The sequence below is a fragment of the Leuciscus leuciscus genome (genome assembly GCF_965113295.1).
Source record: "Leuciscus leuciscus genome assembly, chromosome: 8".
NCBI classification, from domain to species: Eukaryota; Metazoa; Chordata; class Actinopteri; order Cypriniformes; family Leuciscidae; genus Leuciscus; species Leuciscus leuciscus.
Window position 1 is genome coordinate 43,448,107 of NC_138732.1, and position 21,973 is coordinate 43,470,079.

Here is a 21,973-nt window from a genome sequence, read left to right on the forward strand (position 1 = left end):
ACCAAGCTCCCGCGATCTCATTCCTCATCATTTTCTTCATCATCCGTGTCGCTTCTGAACAACTCCGCCAACTAGAGCGCCCCCTCGCGGCTGTAGACGGTAATGTTTTCTCTTGGTTCATCTCAGTCTGAATTAATTTTGATATATAAGTCGCACCTGACTATAAGTCGCAGGACCAGCCAAACTATGAAAAAAAGTGCGACTTATAGTCCGGAAAATACGGTATATACATTTCCATACTTACAATTCAGTCGAAAGACTGCTCTGTGGTTTAGTTCAGCTCAATATTTTGTAAAACAGAGACTTAAGGCAGGCGAGCTTCTTAATTTCAATTATATGTATTTTTTTTATTAAATATAGGTTAACTAGTTTACATAAAAGGTACTAATATATAAAATAAAAATAAAAGCAAATCCAAACCAAATAATTTACAAGCTTTCATCTTCATGAGGCGCAATGGCAAGGCATCTAACACCGGAGAGGCCGTCCTTGGTGAATCAGCGTCTGACTGGACATGTCATTCCAGCTCTTTTAAAGTCCATCAACTTTTGGACATCTTCAGAAATCTCCTCCTGGAAACTCCCTAAAACTTGTTCATTGGTCATCCTCTCCTGGAAACCCCCTAGGACTTGGTTATAAAGCCTTTGTCTCTCCGTCCTCCTTCTTCTGGACCTTTTCTTCATCGCTGGATCTTCTGTGTCTCGTCCGCAACACATAGACGGTAATGATTGCATTTTTCTTCTTTCTTTGGTAAAGCTCTTTCTAATACATTTTCAATGTCTCTCTACTCTGCCATATGCTTAATACATGTTTACAACATTCAGTGTGGTCTGTTTTTCTATATAAACCATCTTCTCAATAAATGACTTTACAAACAACAGTTGTGGTTTCTTTTCTTAATGACAATTTCTTAATAAACATGTTTATAAAAACAAGTCTCAGTGTCTTTTCTATAAACCAATTAAACAATTTCAAATTAAATATGTCTCAGTGTCATTATTATAAACCAATTAAACAATTTCAAATTAAACATGTCTCAGTATCATTTCTAATGAACCAGATTCAAGGGTTTCTTATAAAAACTCTTTACAGTGTTTTTCTTAACAATACGGTTTCTTATAAAAACCTCTTACATTGTTTCCATACATTAAGGTTTCTTATAAAAACCTTATACAGTGTTTTCCTTTACATACAAGCATTGCTATAATCAATATAAGCCTGTTTATATGAGTCATAATAGAATCAATTGCATGTTTCACCCAACAATAGATAGATAGATCGATCGCAAAGCTTTACAAGATTGTAGTTCTTTCCCACACTAAAGCCGTTAAGTTCACAGTCTTAAGTTCACCAACTTTATAATGCTTTTAATCAAAGTATCTTAAATGTTCCATAAGAAAGATTGAACAAGAGTCCTCTATGCGTTTTCTCTCGCTCAGTTCTAGAGTTATTTTTAGTTTCCGAAAGCCTAGGCCCAGGTCTTCTAGTTCATCAGAACATTGCTTTATTTTTTAAAAATTATTAATTTAGCAGAAACTGAGGAAGTTGCTTCAACATTGGCTGATTCACTGGAACACATCATGGTATTTCATCATGGTATCTCAGGTGTTACGACATCAGAAACCCTGACCCAGACCACCGTCCCACAGGAAAGCCAGCGGTTCATCATCGGCAGCCAGTACCACAGTACGAGGCTTACGTGCAAAACACTGGAGAAAAAGAGCCAAAATATTTTAGTAATATATCAGAAGGAGCCACAAACATGGTCATAATTTACATTACATGTAGGTGTTTGAAGAAGAGCTCTGTCTTCATATGTTTTGGAAAATTGTAATTCTTGTAGAAGTTTGTAGGGATGGGAGAAGAGGCGTTAGGAGACATCAGCTCTGTTTGAGGGATAAGAATACATCATTAATGTGTTAGTTGTGGACCTCTGGATGCTGATATCACTGGGGAAAGAGTCATCAGCGGGTGGAGGAGAGCAGAGGCGAATCATCTCAACAGTTCATGAGCGTCTGGAATGAAGATCTTCTCGTCTTGGTAGTGCATGCTCTGGGAAGCAGGACTGTAGACAAATGTTTGGGTCAGTGGGTCAACAAGAGAGAGAGTTAAAAGCAAGAGATCTGTATATATACAGTATGGTTATTATTTCACTATTTAAAGAAACTCTAGAAGGCCTTGAGACTGAGAGGAAATATTGAGGATGAGATGGAAGGAAGAGGAAGACACAGAAGAGAGTGGCCAGAAACTGAAAGAAGATTGAGTGATTAATAATCAATATATTACCTGATCAAAAAGATTTATTTAATGCAGTCCCAGACAGCAACATAGTGTCGGCCCAGATCCGGCCCACATCTGTATTCCACACGGCCCAGATGTGGGCCGACACTATGTTGCTGTCTGGGGTAATTCTCAAACTTTTTGGGGTCAGTGACCCTCAATCCATACCATCCTTACTGACCACATCTAAACGTCTTTAGGTGATAATGTTGATTATTATGCTGTGTTATTAATGATAACTACAAGATGAGTGGTGCTTAATAATAATAATAATAAGAATATACTATTTATTTATGTTCTTATTTTCTTCTTATTAACAGGCTACATATTATTATAATCAACAATGCGTGACAGCATAAACAACACACAGTTACACTACACAGTTGAGTACATAGTGTATAGTGTGTGACTGGGACACGTGTAAGTACACTGATGCCCCACTCTATCTCTGACACACTCCACACGCTTGCACTTCTTCACCAACAGAGTGAATGGATCTGGAGCGTTCACTGTCATGCGTCCAGTCTTGACACGCTTAGAATGTTGCAAACCATATTCTTCTGCAAGAAGTTACGAGTTTCATCTCATCTCTTCGTGAATCTTTAGTGTAAACTCATTATCCATGTTATATTTCATCTGCAGCAAAAGTCATGAATGATTCACAGCTGAGCTACTTTTTTCTTTTTCTCTCCAATAAGGTAGAAAAAAATAGTTGAGTATCATAAATGAAATGAAATGTGAAGTGTGTTTATGAGGATTTTGACTGTGATTGACAGGCCGGTTTACAGTGACTGACCCATCCTGTCTCAGATTGTGACGCTTCTATATTAGGGCTGAGAGAAATACACATACTTTATTTTTCAGGTGATCCTGTTTGAACCAAACAGACTGGTGTTTGGTCGTTTATGGATTAATTACCCATCGAGGTTCAAGAGAAAACTTGGGTTTTTGGTATTTCATCACGTTTGGAGGATTATTACCATTTTTTCTGCCCATTTTGATTACTTTTTTTGGGCTCAAGGACTAAGGATTCACACATAAGGACAATACTTCTTACGCATGGACTATTTGATCAAGGACTCCTGGATAAGTGCAATTTTTTCTGATTTGACTATTGAGTTATCAATGTACTTTATTATGCCTATCTTATATATATATTCATTTATATGCCTATCTTTGTCTGATTTCAAGTATTGATACAGTTTTCTTCTCTTATTCATTCATGCTTTGTGAGTGCCCTGAACCTTTAAGTGACTACTGGTTTACTTAAGTTGCGAGCCAAGTTTGTTACAAGATGACACCCGAAACCCTCACAGTCTTCCTCCGAGTCCAGACTTTACTGATGTAATAATAGCGCTCTGACTGTGTATCGACTGAACCCGCATTCATTTATGTGTATTTTTGATTAATAATTGATTGAAAAGTAAAAATTGACTTACTTGGAATTACTTGGTTGCTGTCACAGATTGGTTGTGTAAAACACACGAAGACAAAGGAGAATACGAAAAATTATCTTTAATGACAAGCTCAGGAGATCAGACAGAAAAACCAAACTAACACAAATTAACATTGACGAGAATGAGGGAGAACACGGTATAAATACATGGAGCAAACAAAGGGAACTAATAAACGAATTAATGAACACCAGATGAACTGAATATAATACAAAAAATACAGCTTTCCTGTAGCTCATACAGTAGAGCGTTAGTGCTTGCAATGCCAAGGTCATAGATTCGATTCCCAGGGAAAGCAAGAACTGATAGGAATGTAAATGTATACCTTGAAATGCTTTTGATAAAAGCGTCTGCCAAATATGTAAATGTAAATGAATACAATGATCAAAGGAACAAACTAGAATTTGAATGTATTGAAGGATAGCCTCTAGAAACTAGCTCACAGAGAAAAACAATGAAACAGAACATTCATATTACAGTTACAGTTACATGGTTAAAGTCTTATTTTACAACCACATTTCCAGTCAAGTTAAAACATTTTGTAAAATGCAATAAAAGAATATGTGATTTGTCAATTCTCTTTAACCTTTATATAACTGGAAAATGTACAAAGAAAATATTTCATGTTTCAAATATCGTGTTTCCTCTGACCAACTTGAGTGTATTTTGCACATATAAACATGATGGGACTGAGGCTAAATAAAAGTGAAAAGATTATAGAATATAGATTTTATTGCACTTTATAAAATGTCCCAACTTTTCTGGAAATCGGGTTGCAATTCACGTCTCAAAAGCATTCAATAACTTATTCTTTGTTAATAATTTGTTCAGATTCTCGATCACACGGGTTTCAGCAGAACTTCCTCCTGGCCTCTGATGGCAGCATATGTCACTTTATCATCAGACTGAGCCTGAGTGAGCGACACACACACACACACACACACACACACACACACACACACACACACACACACACAGACACACACACACACACACACACACACACACACACACACACACACACACACACACACACACACACACACACACACACACACACACACACACACACACACACACACACACACACAGAGTCAGCCACAACGACAGACATTATTACAACACACCGGACTGACAAATGTTTCTAAGAATCAGATTTAGCATTGCATATTTAAACTCCGCAGTTTCGACATGTCTATCACTTATGATGTCAGTGTTATGCAGAAATATATTTCCAGCCTATTATTAGGAGAAGTTAAGAGAAGATAACTGATTATCTGTTAGCAAACATACACAGACATGGAAGACATTGACCAGGGGTGGGTTTCCCGAAAGCATCGTTAGCCAACTATGGTCGCAAGTTCCGTCGTTATCAGCATAGTTCAACGATTTGGTGTTTCCCGAAACCATCGTTCAAACGAACGTTCGCAAACATCATCACAAACTTGTGTGGTTGGAACGACAGCTCTCGAGCTGTCGTTAGAAGCATAGTTTCTAGTTTACATGAGATGTAGACTGAATAAATCCTTATCTTTAGCAAAATAAGCAAGCTGACATTCAGTACAACCCGTGTTATTTATTTAGAATACATACAAATGTAATTTATGTCTTTTAGTTTGTCAAGAGATTTAAAGCACCGTTTTTGAAGACTGCGCATGTGCGAACGTGCTCTACTATGTAAGAACGAGCCAAATATTGAGTCTGGTAATAAAGCAAAATAACTGAGAAAAATTAGAAATGGTCTTCAGATGCCATGTCTGTAACTTATATGACAAAATCTAGCGTTAATTCGATCTCAAACAGATTAATTAAAATAAGTTATTAGTCCACCACGTGCGAGACGTCATAAACCAACGTGGTTGAACGATACTTTGCGATAGACGGTTTCGGGAAACAGTCGTGACTAGCTAGTTGATTTCTCCAACGATGCATCGTACTATGGTAGTTAAGCAGCGAGCTATATAGTTGTACGGGAAACGCACCCCAGATTCCTTTACTCACATTGTGTCTTTCAGTAAACTTGTTTCTGGAAATAATGACCTCAGCATAAGCCACATCATCTGGATTCTCCTAAACATCAATAGAAACATGTAATGTGTAGACAGTAGCGTAACTCATTTTTGATTCGTTTTATTTAATAGAAATGATGCTGTATATATTTTATCCCTCTATTGTTCAGTTAAATTGTAGAGTAGTGTATAGTGAACCAATGTTGATTGTTCTGATGCGCTGTGGGTCAGATGTGTGTATGATCCTCAGTGTTGTTCACTCACATGGACATCAGCAGCTGGCGGGGTCACCGGGGTCAAACTGCTGATCACTGCCTTATCTGACCCTTAACAGAACATTCACATTACAACAGTTCTTCAGTTAATCATGTACACTCAAACATTTCCACAATAAATAAATAAATAAATGAGGCTGGTGAGTTTCTGAAAGTCTCTTTCACTCACCAAGCCTGCATTTATCTGATCAAAAATACTGTAAAAACAGTAATATTGAGAAATATTATTCTAATGTACATCATCTGTTTTCTATGTGAATATATAGTAAAGTGTAATTTATTCCTGTGATCAAAGCTGAATTTTCAGCATCATTACTCCAGTCTTCAGTGTCACATGATCCTTCACAAATCACTCACTTTTGATCAATTTAATGCATCCTTGCTGAATAAAAGTATTAATTTTCTTTAAAAAAAAAGAAAAAAAAAGAAAATAGTAGCATAAGCAGTGAATTGGCGAATTCCAATTGTCTCATTACTCTTCGTTTTACAAATATTTGGGATGTGAAAGATACAATATAATTTGAGATATACGTTTTTTTTACTAAATTAATGCGATAATGTGTTTTTTAGGGATGATGTCATTACGCACACTATTTTATCTGTAAACGGCCAATTGGATGGAAACAGCGAATTTCACAATCTTATTTTAACGCATATTCACTTTGTCGATAACAAAACAGCACAAAAAGTGGATGGAAACTTGTCGTGACTGAAAACTCACCGGCTCTGTTTTTACAGATGAACCGAAGAGCGATAAGAGCCGTAAGAGCAAGAAGAGCCGCTACCGTAGCAGTTACAGCAGGAATCACTGCAGGAGAGACTACATGAAGAACAGTCAAACACTGGACACACACTCACACACATTTAACCACATTTCACAGAATTACTCTGTGATTCTTCCTTCATGCCCTCAGCGATAAACCAAAGATGTCTTTGTGTGTCATTCGAGGTGTAAGAGATATCTGCATGAGTCAAAGTTTATTCTATTCTGTGAATATGAAATATTAGTACTTATATAGGTATTAATGTTGACTATCCAACCATCAGTCAATAATCTTCTATTAGTCATAAGTGAAGTGAGATTGAGCAGCTTGTGTTGTAGATGGTGTCGCTGGAGTTGAGGTTGTGTCCGTGTTTCAGGTCATGTGACAGTGCAGTTGATGTGTTAAGAGGAAAAACAGCAGGAGTTTAAACACACCATAGTAACCTCAGCTCACACTCCACACTTCTGCTGGTCAAAGGCTTATTTATTTATTTAGTGTTGCTGAAAGCCATCTCCACATTATGACACAAACCCTGATGTTGCTCACTTTGGCTGTTAATTTGGAGGATTTCATCATGACATAATTTAGGATGGATAAATTAAAGGATGAGTTGAGGTTAAGATATCATGTGGACAATGTGCAAACAACTTTGATTTTAACCAGCAATTTTATTCTCAACTTAATTTTTTTTAAATATATCTTAGTTGCATTGCTTACCCAAGTACGTGACAGTATATCTGACTGAGGTCTTGACTTCAGTTCCTGTAGTAATCTCACATCTCCACTCTGTGTTGTCGTCTTCACTGAGGAGTGTTGTAGTCAGAGAACTATTACAGTGTTCAGGAGAGAATGAGATCTGATATCTGGAGTCTGACTGCAGATCCACATCAGTCTTATTCTTCCAGACCAGCTCGATTTCCTCATCATTGAAGAGACTAACACAACCATATCCATCATATACATACAACTGACAGGAGAGAGTGAACGAGCGTCCAGGTCTAATCTCAGTCTGTGTGGATGATGGAGAGACTGAAACAGAAATCACACTGACATTTATTTCAGTAAACATGGAAGTAAAGAAAGAGAGTGAGAAGTTCAAAGTGAGTTCAAAGAAACAATCATGTTCTTTTATCATATAACGAACAGAAACACTGACCATGAAGAACATGCAGATTAACATTGTCATCATGTGTCTGTGTATTCAGTTGTCTGCAGGTGTAATGTCCATGATCTACAGTTGTGGCTCTATAGATGTTCAGAGAGCAGTCAGACCCCAGACTCAGTCTCTGATGTCTCTCTGTGTCTTTCTTCTTCATCCCTTCTTCAAATAATATAACTATCCCTGAAGTTCTACCTTCTCTATTGTACATCCATCTAGTTGATGTGCAGCCAGTAAGAGCTCTGGTACAGGGCAGATTGACATTCTCACCATCACTGCTGAACACATTGAGATATGTGGTCTTTCCACTGGTACCTGAGACAGAGTAGATATGTGTTCATATAGGGCTTTATATTAAATATTTACATTATCAGTGATTAAAAATGATCCACACTCATTATTTTGGCATAATCTATTCCCTATATTCTAAATATATAGCCTACTGTATTTTACTTCTTCTGATTTAAATTTTAAATGTATAATATCTGCATTGCTTTGTCATTTTCTGAAGAGGATTAGTTACACCTGTGTCATTTTCTTCAGTTTGAAATTCTTACATAAACTTGAAATAAACTGAATTATTTCATTATCAGTGTAAAGCTGACAAACACAAAACAATGTTCTGTGAGAATAATACAGTATGAGCTAAACACACACACTACTATCACACTCCATATAATGTTAGTAAGAATATAATGAACTTTTCAACTTTTGCTTTACATTTGATTCTAACTATTTAAATTAAACAATATCTTTTAAAAAACCCAGAGAAACCTGTTGTCAGTTTGACAGATGTCTTCTACAGGTTGGCTTACCTGTGAGCAGCGAGCAGAGCATCATCAGTCCCAGCATGTCTATACGACACATGTCATCTGTCTCTGTCAGTCTTCCTCTTTCCATCATTATAGTGACTCTCCGGCCCGTCCTCTGTGTGGTCACTTCCTGTGAAATGTGGTAAAACATTGTGATGCAATAAAGAGACTGTAGCATTCAACTACTCTGTGTTATTGTGGGTTGTTATATGCCTCTGACTTCTGAAATAGACATAAAGTCATGCCTGTGTGAGCATGTGGTGAAAAGCCACCAAACTGCATATACAGGCTATTTAAAGTTAGCGCAGTGGTTGATACCGTTTCCTTGAATGCTGTTAGACGTTTAATGTTGTTTTTATGTATTTTGTGGTTTATTTATTCTCTTGTGCTCCTGAGTAATAAATAATAGACTTATTCTAGTATTATTTCCCGTTTGTGTGTGTTGCGTAACACTCAGCGTGACAGAACACCGAACCCTCAAAACGTGGAAATGAGAAGAAAGGTGGACTTGCCATCCAGGTCTTCTCCTCTTAGAACAAGGGAGCGTTCCCTCGAGGACCACACAAGGGATTTATTAGCAATCCAAGACAATCCTGCTTGAAGAAGGTCTTCGGAGAGCTTTGCTGCATTCGCCAACCATCAGCCACGGCCATCACGAATTACCAGCCAGAGCCCACACCCGCTACGAATCCAGCAGGGCCGGAGTGGGGCCACTTTTCAGCCCGGGAGTTTCAGGCCCAACACCGGCCCTCTTTTTCCATGGTGCAATTCCAAATAAGCACTTTTTTCCAAATGAAGCAACAGTTCAGCTCTTACTATTGTGTAGTTTTTATTAATACCATGGTTCAACAAATAATGTAAAGGTTAAATAATAATTCACTTAAGCTGAGAAGTTAACAAAAAATATTCCACTATTCCACAAAGATAGGTTGATAAATTAACAAAAGCAGAAAGAAAGAGAGAAAGAAAGCATTTGCAATGTATCCCACTCTTCCACAAAGAGGCATATTTAACTAATATTTACAGATTTATCTGTATTCAAAAATATTCAAAAATAATGCTTTTTTAATAAAAAAAAACGTGATACCTTCTCTCAGATAAATGAGGCCTATGATTAATCAGATGCAAATAGAAATATAAAACCAGTCCTAATTGATAGAAAACAAGTTGACAAAAAGATTGAATCCAATATTGGTTGATAATATAGTATAATGAGAGATTCATAAGCAATTTTTTGTAGGCTGGTCATTTTTGACCGGGAACACCACAAGTGTGGCTATGTGCCATTTTGTACAAAATTTTGTGAAAAATTAAAGTAGACTAGTGTGATCAACAGTGCCAATTTTTTCATATTTTATGTAATACTTACAAATTTGTTAAAGATTGAATCCAATATTGGGTGATTATATAGCATAACAAGTGATTTATAAGCTATTTTTTGTAGGCCGGTCATTTTTGACCGGGAACACAAAAGGTGTTATAGGGTTTTGAACACAACCTGAGGGTTAAATAGACTGTGTCTGGTCCCCAGAATTAGGAAATACAAAAAACTCCCAAACCCATTTAAGGGTAAATTTTAAGCCTCGTCTGAAAGGCAAAGGGGGAGGTGTTGCTGTAATCTATAGTCATTTCTTCAGAATTACTGAGAAGTCTTGTTTCAAATATAATTATTTTGAAGTGTTGGTGCTTAATGTTAGCCTGGCAAGCCAGACGTACATCAAGATGTTTAGTCTGGCAACTCACCATAGACACGGTCAATCTGATGGGTGGGATAAACGGCTGTCTTTCAAATTCCCTCTGCACACAATAGGACAGCGCTTCAACCAACCAGGGCCCGGTTTCCCAAAGCGTTCTTATCTCTAAGTAGTTCTTAACCTATTCCTTAACCTCTCTCTTAACCTTATGGGACGGTTCCCGAAACGTTCGTACGCTAAGTATATATTTTGTAAGTCACACTTTCGTAAGGTTGGTCTGGACCACTCTTAGCTTTACCTTATCACTGTTGCAGGTCTATATGAATATAATTCTGAAGTTTTAATACACCAAGACAGTGTTCAGTTAGGCTAATTCAAGTGTTTTCATGCAAAGAATAAAATTGTCATTACACTGATTTTTTTTTTTATATTATATTATTATTATACAATATTATTAATTTAATTAAAACGCTCTTTTAAAGGCCAGTGAAAGCATAGGCTACTGTCAGTTAAGTCCTATTCGGACGCTAATATTGTTTCTCATGGGCTCGTCGTATTTTAAACATTTACAGGGGTAAGTCGGTGATTTTAGTGCCGTCCGAATCCATAATATCAGTGTTTTTCTCACCCAACCCGCGTAAAAATCCCTGGCCAAATTAGTAGCCTACCTTCTGTTTTTTGACAAACAGGTCGTGTGGTAATTTAATTGCCGTCTGAATCCATATCTCTGAGTTTACAAGAGATTCGAAATTCACGGTTTAAATCCTTTTTGATCACTGCCGAGCACCGTACGCAAGATGTAAACTTTTATTACTGAAATGCTGGAAAGTATTTCCAAGAACAATATTTCATCGCAGCTCCACCTCAGCGAACAAACATGGGAAAGAGAAGAAGGCACGTACATTTTTTAAAAGGTTATTGTGGCAGCAATATATGTTACAATTTTAAAATATGTAGGCTAGGTTATTATAGGCTATTATTGTTTGGATTATTTTTTTATAATATCCAGTAATCATAATAAATGCAATTTCAACTATTTCTGAAGTGCTTCTCTAATAAAGAACACCACTTTCTCACATAAACAGCCCCTGCACGAGAGAATAATTGTTTCTCGAGTCATCGACATCAGCAGATTCAGCACCATCGCCACGGACAGCAACGGGTAACGTCGCACGTAAGAAGGTTTATCTTAAGCAGCTTTCTAAGGTATAGTTCGGGGAACACACTTAGGAACATAAACAAATTTGGTAAGATATATCTTTCGAGTCTTCTTAGTACGCTAAGAGTGAGCGTTATCGGGAAACCGGGCCCAGAGCGTTTTCCCAACAGCGGAGCTAACGTTAGTTGATAGATTCAACTTTTAAATCTGGCCGACAAAACTACGAACACATCTTCCTTTTTTTAAGAATGACTTAAGTGCCGTTCTTTGTTCTTTTCTCAAAGAAAAACTTAACTCCAAGTCCTCCAGAGTTGCGGCCAAAGCCGATTCGAAAGACCGCTGTTCTCCATCCGCAGCAGCCGTCATTCTTTGTTTTCAAGCATAGACAGTATATAAACTGGACACAGCGACCCCATTGGATTCAACGGAGACAAGTGAAGTCAAATAGAAGCACTAACTTCCTGATGGTCGAGCGTACTGCGCAGACTCAAACTGAGCTTGACGACATAGATGTGACATGAGCAACCCGTCTATCTACTAGTAGCTGTGCCGAGAGAAATCTGAATCATTCCCTTCCGAAACTTGCAGAGACGGAGAGTGTGAGTAGGAGGTGTCCATGAGCTAGGAGCAGGAGAAACTTTTGCCAAGTATTCTGATTAATTACTTTGTCATTTTGCCTCCACGTCCCCCCGATTGCCTGCGAGCTTCTCCTCCTGTCCATACGGTAATCTCTCTACTGTGCGACAGAGAGTCGCGTGTTATGACGCAATCGTTAGCCTATTTTTACAAAAACTGCTTCTACGGGGCCATAACGTAAGATACAAGGTAATGGAGCCTTTTATACATTTTCGTGTTTCTTTAGAAATAAATAATGGACAAATGGAGTCTTTAAACGCCTCAGATGTAAAGTTATTCGCTGTCAAAGTGACGCCAAAATGAATGGGAGTCAATGGGATGCTAACAGCAGGTGATGGTCCGCTAGCCAATGGCGGCGCCCGGGGCTACTTCAAAATAATATGAAACCCTGCCCCCCTGGTTTTCAAGTGGCAGGAACCGTCGCAACTCTGTCGTCATATGTTAAGCCCGCCCCCGCCTACTCTATACACGACGTGATTGGCCTGACCCAATTTAGGTTTTTGCAGCAAAAAGGTCTATTGAGAGTTGCTAGACCCACCCTGGCAGCAAAATAATTTTGCTGCCGCTAGGGTGCGTCTAGATTTCTAGGCTAGCTTAATGTAACACTATCTAGTGTAAATGATAAATCACGTTTGAGATTTGTGCTGGCTACTGTATACAGGCCACCAGGGCACCATACAGACTTTATCAAAGAATTTGCTGACTTTCTATCAGAGTTAGTACTGGCTGCAGAATAAAGTACTAATTGTTGGTGATTTTAATATACATATAGATAATGAAAAAGATGCATTGGGATTGGCATTTAAAGACATTCTGAACTCTATTGGAGTTAGACAGCACGTGTCAGGACCAACTCATTCTCGTAATCACACTCTAGATCTAATATTATCACATGGAATAGATGTTGATGCCGTTGAAATTCTGCAGCAGAGCAATGACATCTCAGATCATTATCTAGTCTCGTGTAAACTTAATTTAGCCAAGGCTGCAAAGCCGACTCCGTGTTATAAATATGTTAGACCTATCACTTTTGCCACTAAAGATTGCTTTATTAATAATCTTCCTGATCAGTTTCATCTCCTCAGCATCCCAGATAGCTTAGAAGAACTTGATATTGCAACAGAAATGTTTGACTCTCTCTTTTCCAGCACTTTAGACACAGTTGCTTCTTTGCGCTTAAAGAAGATTAAAGAAAATAGTCCAATGCCGTGGTACAACGAGCACACTCAGGCCCTTAAGAGAGCAGCCAGAAACATGGAGCGCAACTGGAACAAAACAAAACTAGAGGTATTTTTTTGTTTGTTTTTTTTTATGGAAAGAGAGCATGATTTTGTACAGATAGGCCTTAAAAGCTAGCCTGGGAAAACCCTGGAGAACTTCCGGCAAATTTGAGATTTTCTCTGCAAGTCCGTCTGGCCAAGAGCCCATTCAAGCCCATTTGCAATTTTTCCAAATCGAGGCACTAAAGCTGCTTTACAGCTGAATTGAACTCTGTTTGCATCATTGAATCATTATTGTCCTGTTATCACTGAAAAGCTGCTTTAAAACAATCTGTATTGTGAAGTGCCATAAACTTGACTTGAAGGTGATTTCTAATTATAGGAAGGTAGATCCAGTAGGAGGTGCTGTTTAAAAGCCTGATATAAGTAAAGCTCTTACTATTTTTTATTTTTTTAAATCAATGAATAATAAAAAATAAAAAAAGCTTGTTCATTAATAAATAGAAAATGTAAAAAATATATATCTTAACTGATATGATGAATTGTGTTTTTCTATTTATTATGAATTAGAAGTAGTGTTGTTGAGTTGTGTTTTAAAGCTCAACTGGCTCTCTTATTCTCCCAGTGGGTGTAATAACAGTCTGAGTCAGCAGAGGGCGCTCAAGCTCCACTCAAACACTGGACGGGCCCCACCCTTCTCAGATGGTAGTGTGTGTCTCATACACAGAGAAAACTGAGCTATACTTATGTCTATTCTTCCCTGTCTCTCTTTCACTCTCTGTCGATCTGTAGAATCTGAAATGAATGGTTGGATGACGCAACCACAAGAATAAAACGTAATAATCTGTCCAGTCATCATCAGTGATACATCCTCACACACACACACACACACACACACACACACACACACACACACACACACACACACACACACACACGCACACGCACACACACACACACACACACACACACACACACACACACACACACACACACACACACACACACACACACACGCACGCACACACACACACACACACACACACACACACACACACACACACACTGGACTTCAATTCAGAAGCTACAATACAAGCTAAACTCATCACTGCAAAAAAAAAAAAAAAAAAAAACATTCTTCAACCAAACCATGAGTAATAATTAAGCATGCATGACCACCCCCCCCCCCCCCCCCCCCCCCAGACACACACACACACATTTAATACTGTTGTACCTGAAATCACAGATGAAATGTAAATGTAAGCTATACATAAAGATACAAAATGCTTCCATTTAAATATATAAAAATAAAATTAAGATAATGTGTGCCATTCAATTAACGCAATTTGCCATTTAATTAACTATCATCATTAGACTGTAGCCTATATGGACGCTGTGAATGCGAGGAACTGCAACTTTAGTTTTCATTTCCCGGCGTGGCTCACTGTGAGAGAGAGAGAAAAAAAGAAATTACACTTTAAAGGTATCTTATACTAGCTAATTATCTGTCTGGAATATCGTAGATGTCTTCATATTTTTTGATGGAAATTAAATAACACCGTAACCCACCGTAACATTCTGACCTTATCTGACTTCCAGAACTTCTGGAAACGACTTACTCGACTTTCGATTCTGAATAAGTCGCATTTGTAAACTAGTTGATTTGTGTCATTGAGTCTCAGTCGAGCTCTACACTTCCCTGCAGAAACAGAAGCAGGAGCCGTTCTCTCACAGCGACCCAGCGCGCGGGGTTCAGGGCCAGGAACTAGTTGAAATATTGCTTTGAAATGACAAAAATACCAAACGTAGATACCTTACATTTTAATTGTTTTGAATAGCCTATTTTAAAATAGAAAGTAGTCATTTTTTTATTTCAGCTGAAATAATGCCCACCCCGACCTGAAGGTGTGAAGTGTGTGTGATTAACACACTGCATATTTCATTTATGACAAATTTGTGAAATAATTCAGATCTGAATTGATCTTTGTAAATGACTGTCAAACGCTTCGATGTGAATCAGAAGAATCAGCTCTAACGAAATGTTGCATTCAGAGAACATATGGGATATAGATATAAGGATATGTAGTTGAAATCGATTTCTGGTCGCGTTTTCTAAAACAATCGTATTCTTAATTAGATTTGAAAAGCGATAGTATGAATGAATCATGCACTGTTGTGAATGAAGTTACACCGACACGTAATACTCTTACCATACACTTTATGTGGCATATATTGTGAATTTAATATAGGATCTTTAGAATTTATTTAGGTTTATTAAATGATTAATGTTATTTAATTTGCCAAATGAATTTACTAAATTTAATCAAATACATGAAATATTAATTATTTGATTAGTAAAAAATGTATACAGTAGGATACATGTGGTTAATATAAAGTGGTGACAAGCTGACAACAAACTGTACAGAAACACTGCAGTGGTTCAGATCCAGAAGCGTTCACGCCTCGGGTCTTCAACACGACATGTTCTTCCTCTTCCTCCTCTTCCTCCTCCTCTTACACTGGTGTCACTGGGAGAATAAAGCACTGCTGATCAGTGACTGACCCTGAAGCACTCTCACTATATAGTGCACTAGTGAGTGCATATGAAACACACTGCAGCAGTCATTGGTCGGAACGTTGCTCTAAACACGAATTATGTTTGTATTGTTAATTAGGTTGAATATTTAAGCTAAAATAACGAGTATTTGTAACATCAGGCCATGATGATGATGATTTCAGCACTTGATGAACAGACAGCGACTCGTTCAGGGAAACGAATGCTCCTAAACTCGTGTAGAGAACACTAGCTGCTGTACATCCTTCTCTAAAGCGGCCTGGACTTGTTCTTAAACCATATAATCGCTCCTTAATTTAAGTATAGTGTGTAAAAGCGCGCGCTGCTCCTCATCCTCTTCTTCCTCTCGTGAAGGCTTTAGAATCTGAGAGTCTGAAGATCACAGACACATGATGGCAGCCAGAGCTTAGATTAAAGCAGATGATTTAGAGATGCACGTACGTCTGTGTATGGATAGCTCATAAAGCGCTGATGACTGTCATTGTTTTAGTGTTGCATCTGGACAATAACTGCAGAACTCTTTACTATAGTGAAAACAAGTCGCGCGAAACCCATTCAATCTATTTCTTTTTCATCATTTTAATTTATAAAGTTGAGTATCGCTATTTTAACAACCATTTAGGCTACTTCATTGCTTCTAGTCAATAACAAGCCATACATGCAAGACGTTTGCCTTTTTGTTAAATAACGTAGACTACACGATGTTATAAACGATATCTTATCGCTATCGAGAAACTATTGATTCATATTAGAACATTTTTGCCTTTGTGAGACTTCAGTTATTCACAGTTATTCGTTATATCCAAAAAGATTGTTTGGATATTTTCTGCATCAGAGCATCTATAGTGGGGAAAAACGAATTGTAATAGCTATGTATGATATAATTTAATAATATACCATAATATTAGGCTACTTCATTTTTAGCGTCTTGTATGTGGACCTGCCTAAAATCCACCCGGTCACAGTTAACGCGTCTCTATAGCACGCGCTGCGTTTATCTGCAATTTATACGCGAAAGGGAGTATTTACGTGCATATGATACGCATGGGTTTAGGGGGTTTTTTTTCTTTTCTTTTTTTCTAAAGTTTAATGAGTTTTTTATATAAAAAAAAAATCTAATTGCTTCAAATTGTCGTTAGTTTAGATGCATTTATTAATAGTATGAGTTATACATTTTTTTACAATAGTCTATTGTATGTAGATAGCAAACCTATTCTGCGCAAAATCGACCTGTGAGATAATAGTTCTGGATTTTTAAAGATATGCATTTTGAAGTAAAACGGGAATGAAGTTAGTCTGTGTGTTTATAACAGAAGTGACAGTAGCGTCGATACACTTCAGTCGCGTCGTTTACCGGAGGGGATCCGTGCTCGTGCTCGTGCTCGTGCTCGCGCGGCTGTCCGAGGTGCTGAACGGGACAAAGCTATAGGACACATAAAGATCTTTTGCATGAGGACTTTTGCATGAAGTGGAAACTTTAAAGAGAAAACGGGACAGTATTATTTTCAGCATCATAATCGTTTTATCATCAACAGCATGTCAATGGTACACCTGAAAAACTATGTGCACATGTAGAAATATTTCCTTCTTAAATATAAGCATCCATTACCTACATATAAATAATCTCAAATCCTGGACAAAAAACGTGTTACATTATGCTCACAAAATAGGTGAAAATCATTATAAAATCGGACGGAGAAGACGACATGCAAATAATATAGAAAATAAATACAGTGTTTTGCATCCATTCCCTTTTTCCTCCACAGAATGCGCCAGTTGTAAAACATTATAAAGACTCAATGAACTACAAGGGGAATGTGGTCTATGCTTATCTAGGACGTCAATACGCTTTAACACTATACAATCTGAGCCACAAAAACACAGCTGTAGAAAGACACACAAAACGTTTACGTATTCCTGTCAACAGTGAAGTATGTACTTGTGCCATTTTGAAGAACAATTCGCCTTAGATTAATAGTAAATGTGTAGATGAATGTTTGCAGAGCCCCTGGCTCTAAGGCTTGGCAAATGTATAGGTAAAAATATATAACAGAGTGGATTCTGTAATACAGACATGGAACTTGCGCTTGAGTCAATGTAAACAAATAAGTATGGCGCCGAGATATAATGACATGTATAATGACATTGAATAATGACATTGTATCTTCGTAAGTCATTGGTGAGTGTTCTTTGCAGCGGGAGCGCGCATCGCAGTCTCTCGTTTACTTGTGTCGACCACAGCCAAAACACAACAGTCCGGATAAGGTCACAATGTTAACATAATGTGTATGATATTATTAATATTATTATTATCATCCATCTTGTGGTGTAAACCGAAAGTAGTCGGGTGGCGTCTCTTCTTTCTTCAGCAGGACGGACTCTCTCTCTCTCTCTCTCTCTCTCTCTCTCTCTCTCTCTCTCTCTCTCTCTCTCTCTCTCTCTCTCTCTCTCTCTCTCTCTCCTTCTTTTGGCATTTCCCCACAGTCACTCGAGTAAACTCTTGTTGGTTAGTTGAATCTCGCGCTCGTCGCTACCTCTAACTCAGAACATGCTGGTCTTTACTAAAGTGGCTTTGGCTCCGTTCTGTCTTTGTAATGTGGACAGAACGCTGGCGAACGGTCCGCCCAGAGAGTCCGGAATTGAGGTGATGGTTCCCGGGGCTGAAGCCCAACCTTGACTCGGTGCAGTGACTCCCATTCCGGCCACTGCCGTCTTCCCCTGCTCCACCGGGCCGTTCCCCGAGCCGCTCACCTGTCCGCCGCTGGGGCTCGGCCCCCCACAGTTGGAGGACGGGTTCGGGTTGGGCCCGGGCCCGCCGGTGCTGTCGGGATCGGTGGCCTTGGCCTCTTTGCTGTCCTCCTCTCGCGAGTCCTTCTTCGCGGACCCGTTCTTGGCAGCGGCTGCTGCTGCCGCGGCCGCGCGCTCCTGCTTGCGGAATTTGGCGCGCCTGTTCTGGAACCACACCTGTGGAAAAGCGCGCGCGTTATATCATTGCACTTGCATACATAAACTATTGTTATTATTTAATATGAATGCTCTTAATAATAATATAGAGAATCTTGCATTCCAACAAACAATTTTGCGTTTAAAAGACGTCTAATAGCCGTCCAAACACAGCTCAGACATCTGGGCTAAAACAAGGCTGAATTTGGGCTGTCAGTGAACATTCAATAGACGGCTAAACCACAGCCCTATAATAGACTCAATTAGAGAACAAAGAAATGAAATGAGTGAAGAAATGAAACCAAACACATTGTAATTACTGTTGACCTTGCTTACATTATGGAATATCATACATCTCGCAAGTTATTTTGGCAAAAACGGCATGTGACCAAATTCAAGGTTATTTTGTCTAGAAGTGTGTTCCTCACAGCCGGACTGTATCGGGTCTAGTGAAATGACGGCTATTGCTTGCTGGGTATTTGATTGCACTTAATTTTAAATGTACACTGGGAAGTGCTTCATCATTTGCTCTTGTCATACAATAAGAGTTTGCTTGTAATGTGTTCTGCTGTAGATGTAATAAATGCGTGTAGGGAAGTGTTCTGCTGTAGAGGTGTAGTGAATGCGTGTATAGGGAAGTGTTCTGCTGTAGAGGTGTAGTGAATGCGACTATAGGGTCTCCCACCTGCACCCGAGCCTCGGTGAGGTCGATCTTCAGCGCGAGCTCCTCTCGCGTGTAAATGTCCGGGTAGTGCGTCTCGGCGAACACGCGCTCGAGCTCTTTGAGTTGCGCGCTGGTGAACGTGGTGCGAATGCGCCTCTGCTTTCGCTTCTCGTTCAATCCCCCGTGGTCCGTGAACAGCTTGTAGGGAACTGTCGAAGAATACACAAGTTAAGTCAACTGTGCACCTAGAAAATGTACCTAAAATGTCATGTTGATGTAAAACACACCACTTGTTGATTCTAATAGCAAGAAACGAAAACTAAATAATTCGAATAAAGTTTCTAAACTAGGTGTATTCAGTGGTTATGCTTGTAAGATAAGATCAAATCGTGATAAAAGATAAGGTTATGAAAATCCCGAGTCAGATGTAATCCTGTTATCCGCGAAATGCTGTTAATTGAATGTTATTGGAGACTGCATTGGAAACTTGTCATAAATGCTGCTATTGTTGCTAGTGCAACTTCAATTCACTGTCAATAATGAGCTTAAGTCGCTGGTTATTTCATTATTTTCGAAGGTTTATGTCTCATCGCAAAGTAAATAAATTATGCCTATCATTTTGGCAGCTTAAGATAATTTTGTTGGCGGTTAGGGTGTGACTGGGATAGTGTAACCCCGTAACTGAATTACCTCTTGCCTGCAATCGCTTCTAACGTGATAAATTCTTTCATTTGTGTAAGCAAATTTCGTTTGGTAAATACTAAACACATTTCCATTTTCCAAAGCAATCAGGGCGCTTATATACAGCGTGTGTCGGCTTACCTGCGGCGTACGGGCTGCTCTGGTGGTCCCGCAGGGTGCCGAGGCTGCAGGAGCCCGGGGTGAGCGACGGGCACCCCGAGGTGGCCCCGAACGTCGTCCTGATGGGATTGTACTGAAAGCCACTGGCTTGGCTGCAGGAGCTGAAGTCCGCATAGGCTGAAGCCAGGCTCGACGTGTCCATCCCGGCCATACACGACTCGTAGGCAGAGGAATTGAGGTAAGAATACTCCATTTTATACATTGAAAAGGCTCAGTGGAGAAGGAAAGCTGCACTCCCAAGGAAAAAGACACACAAATTGGATTAAAATGGCGAGGAGCACATGAAAACCCGAAGCGCGCACGGAGTTGGGGAGCTCAGCTCGTGACGGCTGAATTTTGACTGGTTTGAAGGAGGCTCGTGCCGTGGGTAGATGTGCACTGCTCGGCGCCTGCTCAAAAACTGCCCTCCTTTATAGGAGCTGAGCCTTGTTTTATGAAAAGCCTCCCAAGGAGCCGCCTAGCCCCAGGTCTCTAGAGCATATAGTCCTCATAATAAACTTGGCTCTTTCCGCTTGGACAATAGCACGGCGTTTGGGTCTTATTGCTAGCGCTTTTTTACATGACAATAACTCATCAGTCTATTGGGCTGGCACTGGGGGATCGGGCTGTCCAACCTCCCTATCATTGATCCCCTGCATCTCTAATTAGAATTTAATACCCCGCCATTACGCGCCAGCCCAGCCCTCGCGCTCAAACCGCCATCTTGCCCTTTAATTCAATCACACCACTTGGAAATAATGAAAGTTGGGTGACGATTCTCCCTGATCCAATTTTCCCCAAGCTTTTAAGCCTTTAAACCGGTGGTATACCTTGGGCTGAATTTTCGATAGTATTTCCCCGTCTCCTTTAACTTTTTCATCTCTCGTTTTCTCTTTTCTTTTATACTCGGCACTGCTTCGCTGGTTTTCAGGAGCCGACACTGCTGTGGTTATACATGCCTAATTTAGTGGGATACTTATATAAGCGCTGTCATTCTGAAGAATGTTGACGGAAATCAATGACTGCTGAAAGCAAATGTTCGCCGTGATGCTTTAATAATAGCACAACAACAACAACAACAACAACAATAATAATAATAATAATAATAATAATAATTTCATGCAATGGGCGGCTGTTACAGTGTAATTATGCATTTAGGTACTGTGTAATAATAATAACTACATACTATAAGGTTAGGTTAGTTGCATGTAATTATGCATAATTTTTAGTTAGTACTACAGTAACTACATGTAACGTGTAACAAGGACACTGTAAAATTAAAGTTTGCATGTAAATCTATTCGAATACCTTATAATAAAAGGTATTCAGTCAAATGTGAATATATATATAATAGACATGCAATAGATTTACTTGCAAACACGGCTTTAAAGGTTATGTTTGTAACCACATGTACGGATATTTAATTTCTAAATTAAACTGAACTGAGTTGCTGGTTTATTTGCTGTAGTTCCATTTAATTTATAAATGC

General features: G+C 38.9%; 2 protein-coding genes across 2 annotated transcripts; both read right to left on the minus strand.

Annotated features, from left to right (window-relative positions):
• Positions 1-3,780: 3,780 nt before the first annotated feature.
• LOC309505312 (uncharacterized protein) lies at positions 3,781-8,904 on the minus strand (the record flags this gene model as incomplete). Its single annotated transcript, XM_082178688.1, has 7 exons — positions 3,781-4,645; positions 5,736-5,804; positions 6,008-6,069; positions 6,740-6,838; positions 7,500-7,811; positions 7,939-8,256; positions 8,757-8,904. The coding sequence occupies 7 exons, from the start codon at positions 8,902-8,904 to the stop codon at positions 4,574-4,576; spliced, it is 1,080 nt and encodes a 359-aa protein (XP_082034814.1). The 3' UTR covers positions 3,781-4,573.
• An 8,647-nt stretch (positions 8,905-17,551) lies between these two features.
• phox2bb (paired like homeobox 2Bb) lies at positions 17,552-21,011 on the minus strand. Its single transcript, XM_082176826.1, has 3 exons — positions 20,467-21,011; positions 19,666-19,853; positions 17,552-19,001 (listed from the first exon to the last, which is right to left on the minus strand). The coding sequence occupies exons 1-3, from the start codon at positions 20,705-20,707 to the stop codon at positions 18,579-18,581; spliced, it is 852 nt and encodes a 283-aa protein (XP_082032952.1). The 5' UTR covers positions 20,708-21,011; the 3' UTR covers positions 17,552-18,578.
• Between the last annotated feature and the right edge of the window lie 962 nt (positions 21,012-21,973).

Excerpts from the sequence above, each read along its gene's own strand:
- phox2bb (XM_082176826.1), bottom strand. The coding sequence starts at position 20,707 with ATGTATAAAATGGAGTATTCTTACCTCAATTCCTCTGCCTACGAGTCG. Across the intron at positions 19,854-20,466 it reads GAGCAGCCCGTACGCCGCAG|TTCCCTACAAGCTGTTCACG; the intron begins GTAAGCCGACAC and ends ATTCTTCGACAG. Across the intron at positions 19,002-19,665 it reads TCACCGAGGCTCGGGTGCAG|GTGTGGTTCCAGAACAGGCG; the intron begins GTGGGAGACCCT and ends GCTTTTCCACAG.